This window comes from Oncorhynchus clarkii, chromosome 11 (assembly GCF_045791955.1).
Source record: "Oncorhynchus clarkii lewisi isolate Uvic-CL-2024 chromosome 11, UVic_Ocla_1.0, whole genome shotgun sequence".
Taxonomy (NCBI): Eukaryota; Metazoa; Chordata; class Actinopteri; order Salmoniformes; family Salmonidae; genus Oncorhynchus; species Oncorhynchus clarkii.
In genome coordinates this window covers 18,849,082-18,852,896 of record NC_092157.1, presented here as the reverse complement: position 1 = coordinate 18,852,896, position 3,815 = coordinate 18,849,082, and the positions used below count along the sequence as shown (strand labels likewise).

The window sequence follows — 3,815 nt, the reverse complement described above, 5'->3', positions numbered from 1 at the left end:
CACAGACACAGACACAGACACAGACACAGACACACACACATACACAGAGACACACACAGACACACAGACACACATGCAATGGGGGAAAAACACTACACAACTGAGTCTTCTCATCTGAGTGGGATTTGAGGGGGTCAGTTTTTATACTTAGTGTTTACTTCTGAACACATACACACATGTTATTATGTAAGTTCTGTATAGGTCACACATTCATAAGCAAACACAAGCTCATCTGTCTAACGTACTATTGAAATCTCACACAAACACGTACACACACCCACACACACACAACCACATACACACAACCACACACAGTAGTGCAGCACAAGTCAGTCTCTCTCTATGTCTCACTTTGATGGGAGGAACTAATCTGGGGGCGTGAACAAAGATGAATAAATAAAGGACAGAAAAGAAGAGAGGGATGGTGCTGATCGGGTGGGGAGGGGGAGGGAGAGAGGGAGGAGGAGAGACATGGGCAGTCCGCCAACTCTGACGAAAGCTGCTTAGCCCAACCAGTTGCCATGGATACAGTCAGGAGTAGCACCGGCATGTGTGTGTTTGAGAGAGAGAAAGAGACAGAGAGAGAGAGAGAGAGAGAGAGGGAAAACCAACAGGCAAGCATCAGATAGAACCAGTGAGGAAGCGAGAGAGTACCAGGCTGCAGGATAGAGAGAGAGTGTGAGTGAGAGAGAGAGAGAGAGAGAGAGAGAGAGCGGAACAGAGGGAAACAGCAGGAGAAATAGAGTGATAGAGATAGCTAGAAGATGGAGGTGCAGTCAGAATGCGTGGAACCTCCTCCACCTCCTTCTGTTCCCCCATGCGACCCCCAACCGCCAGGGAAGATCAACAAAGCAGCCTTAAAGCTGTTTGGAAAACGACGCTCCAGCTCCGGAATGGCCAGATTCTTCTCCTTCAGGAACAAAGAGGCCAATGGGAATGGAAATTCAGAGAATGGGAATTCTGTGAATGGGAATTCTGTTGGGGCGGCTAACGAGCTCGTCAGGAGTAAAACGCATGATGGACTAACAAGCTCGGAGACAGATGGACAGAGAGGGGAGGAGTCTGGAATATCAGAGGCGGGACAGGTGAGGTCTCTCAGCAAATCACTGAGCTTCTTTTCGCTGCTCAGACGAGGAAGTGTGAGAGCTAATGAGAATACAGGGTTTGGAAGCAGGGGGAGGGGTTTAAAAGGCTTCTTTAGTAGTATAAGGTGGCGGCGGAAGGAGAGAGTGATGGAGGGAGAGGTGGGGGTAACTGAGGGGAGGGAGGTGAGAGAGGGAGATGTGATTCTAAAGGAGGAAGTGAAAGACGTCACTCTGACCCTTGAACCCCAGCCCCGCTCACCACAGGAGGATAATGGGAGCTTGGAAGCTGAGCTAAACACAGAATCAGCGAGAATTTCTCCCGCAGACAACGCCACAACACCACTCACGCACTCTACTGCCATGACGACAAACGTGTCAGAATTCCCCTATACACCATCCCCTTCCCCTCTTCACTCTGCCTTTCACTCAAGAACCAAAACATCCATTTCCTCAGCAACGGCCACCCCCCCTCTGGATCGGTGTGACCCCACCTCTGAACCCTCAGTGGACCGGCTCTGTTCACTCCTCTTCACTGACGTCACCTCGCTCAAGAGCTTTGATTCGCTGACAGGATGCGGTGATATCATCGCAGACGCAGAGGAGGAGGTGGCAGGAAACGTGGGAGGAGGAAATGGAGGAGGAGGAAGTGTCACCAGTAGTAGCAGTAGCAGTGGGGGAGGGGTAGTACGCAGCTCCCCAGCTAAATCCTCCATTACTAACCATGCCACCCCTTCCAGCAATACCCCTACCCCCACTTCCACCCCTGCCCCCCTCCCAGCCAGGGCACGGCTGATGCCCTCCCACTCTGCCCCGATTCAGCAGCCCTCTGGCAGCGGCGTGGTGGCCTACATGGGGGGTGGCGAGGAGATGGCCAGCCCTGACGGGGTGGACGACGCAGACATGCAGGGGCTCTGGCACATGCTCCCCTCTGGGGGAGAGAACTCCCCCGCCCTCCCCCGACCCAGCTCTCACCCGGCTCCCCCCAGGGGTACAGAGCGGAAACCCTCCCAGGTCAAGTCTCTGGGACTCAGCAAGATCCCTTTAGTGGGGGGAGGAAGGATGAGTAAACTCCCCACTAATGCTGCCCGTCAAACCTCTTTGCCCAATGAGAAGGACACTAAGGAGGAGGTCCAGCCCCAACAGGATGTCCCGGCCCTTAGAGACGAGGGCTATTGGGATACGCCCTCGGCAACCCCCACGGCAACACCTGACGACGGCTTCCTGCGGAACCAGAGGATTGGTTTATCGCGTGACAGCTGCTCTGGCGACGCGCTGTACGACCTCTACAATGAGGAATTGGACAGATCTGATGAAGAGGAAGAGGAGGAGGAAGAAGATCTGACAAGTACTCCTTCCCTCTCCACTGACGACTACAAACGCAGCGCTCCCTCCCAGACTACTCCTCCTTCCTCTTCCTCCTCTTCATCTTTTCGCTCGATGAAGGGAAGCACTAGCCTTCCCCGCGAGTCCAAAATCCCTCTTAGTGTCAGACAGAACACACCCCCTCACTCGGTGAGCCAATCAGCTCTTTCCACTGTCCTCACAGCCACTCCTCCCTCTGACACACCCACCCAAGCTCCTCCCCCAGCCCGGACCAGGATCCCTGTCTCCAAGGTGCCAGTCCGTCGCCCTGGGAACAAGCCCGGCAACGCTACACGAGGGCCAGCCCCCAGGAAGTAAGTCTGGACGAGGCAGCCATGGACTTTGATGTCTTTGGTTAGAACTAGACAACATCACTGGACTAGTGTGTATGACATTGCCGGACTGGTGTATTGTGAAATGCATCAGACAATGATAAAGACTTGAAAGAGAGTGATGGGAGCTCTAATCAACACTTCCATTGGTTCTGGTGGGTCACGCCCCCAAAAGTTAAAGTTAAAAACAAAAAATCTACATCACTGGACTTGTGTGTGCAGCATCACTGAAATTATGTGTATGGGACACTTTTAAAGACTTCAAGTGGGTGAGGGGAGGGCATTTCAAAGTTTGGGATCCACATTTTCGACAACTCTCAGCGCTTTTGAATATGTAAACAATGGTCACAGAATTCAACTGCACTGCACACCACTAGGAATGACTAGAGAAGCTTTTCTTCGTCTCTTCAAGTCCTTGTTTCTGAAACACAGATTTTTACATGATACCACGTGTTTAATCTAATGAAACAGTTTGTAATAATCTAATTGTTAACTAATTACCTCCTAATCCCAGACTACATTCACAGTCTCAATCCTCATCTACATCTTTCATTATGCCATTTAGCAGGCGCTTTTATCCAAAGCGATGTGTGCAATTATTTCTACGTATGGGTGGTCCCGGGAATCAAACCCACTATTCTGGCATTACAAGCACCATGCTCAACCAGCTGAGCTACAGAGGAGCAATACAGGACTATTAAAGGCCCAGTGCACTACTTTTGTGATTAGAAAAAAAATATTTTTGTAATTTTCTTCAGCACCCCTACTTCCCGTGGCAACGTGGGGTGTCCTGTTGACTGTTCTTCTCCCAGTTCTAAAGTACCAGTGGATAACAGTGGTGACAACATTGCTAAAAACAATCAGAAAGCGTTTATTAATGTATTTTTACTAAGGTGTACATGGAGATCACCGGATACAATACCTCACCTTGCCAGTGAACATAACCAAGAAACAACATCACAAAACTTAATCGTCCTAAGTGAATGACAAACACACACATTCTCCTCTGGACCATATGTGCTCCACCACTCGAACG

At 50.7% G+C, this 3,815-nt stretch overlaps 1 protein-coding gene across 1 annotated transcript; it reads left to right on the top strand.

Annotated features, from left to right (window-relative positions):
- The first annotated feature begins 606 nt into the window (after window positions 1-606).
- Window positions 607-3,051, top strand: LOC139420320 (APC membrane recruitment protein 2). The gene has a single exon (XM_071170287.1). The coding sequence runs from the start codon at window positions 765-767 to the stop codon at window positions 2,763-2,765; it is 2,001 nt and encodes a 666-aa protein (XP_071026388.1). The 5' UTR covers window positions 607-764; the 3' UTR covers window positions 2,766-3,051.
- Window positions 3,052-3,815: the final 764 nt, after the last annotated feature.

Excerpts from the sequence above, each read along its gene's own strand:
- LOC139420320 (XM_071170287.1), top strand. The coding sequence starts at position 765 with ATGGAGGTGCAGTCAGAATGCGTGGAACCTCCTCCACCTCCTTCTGTT.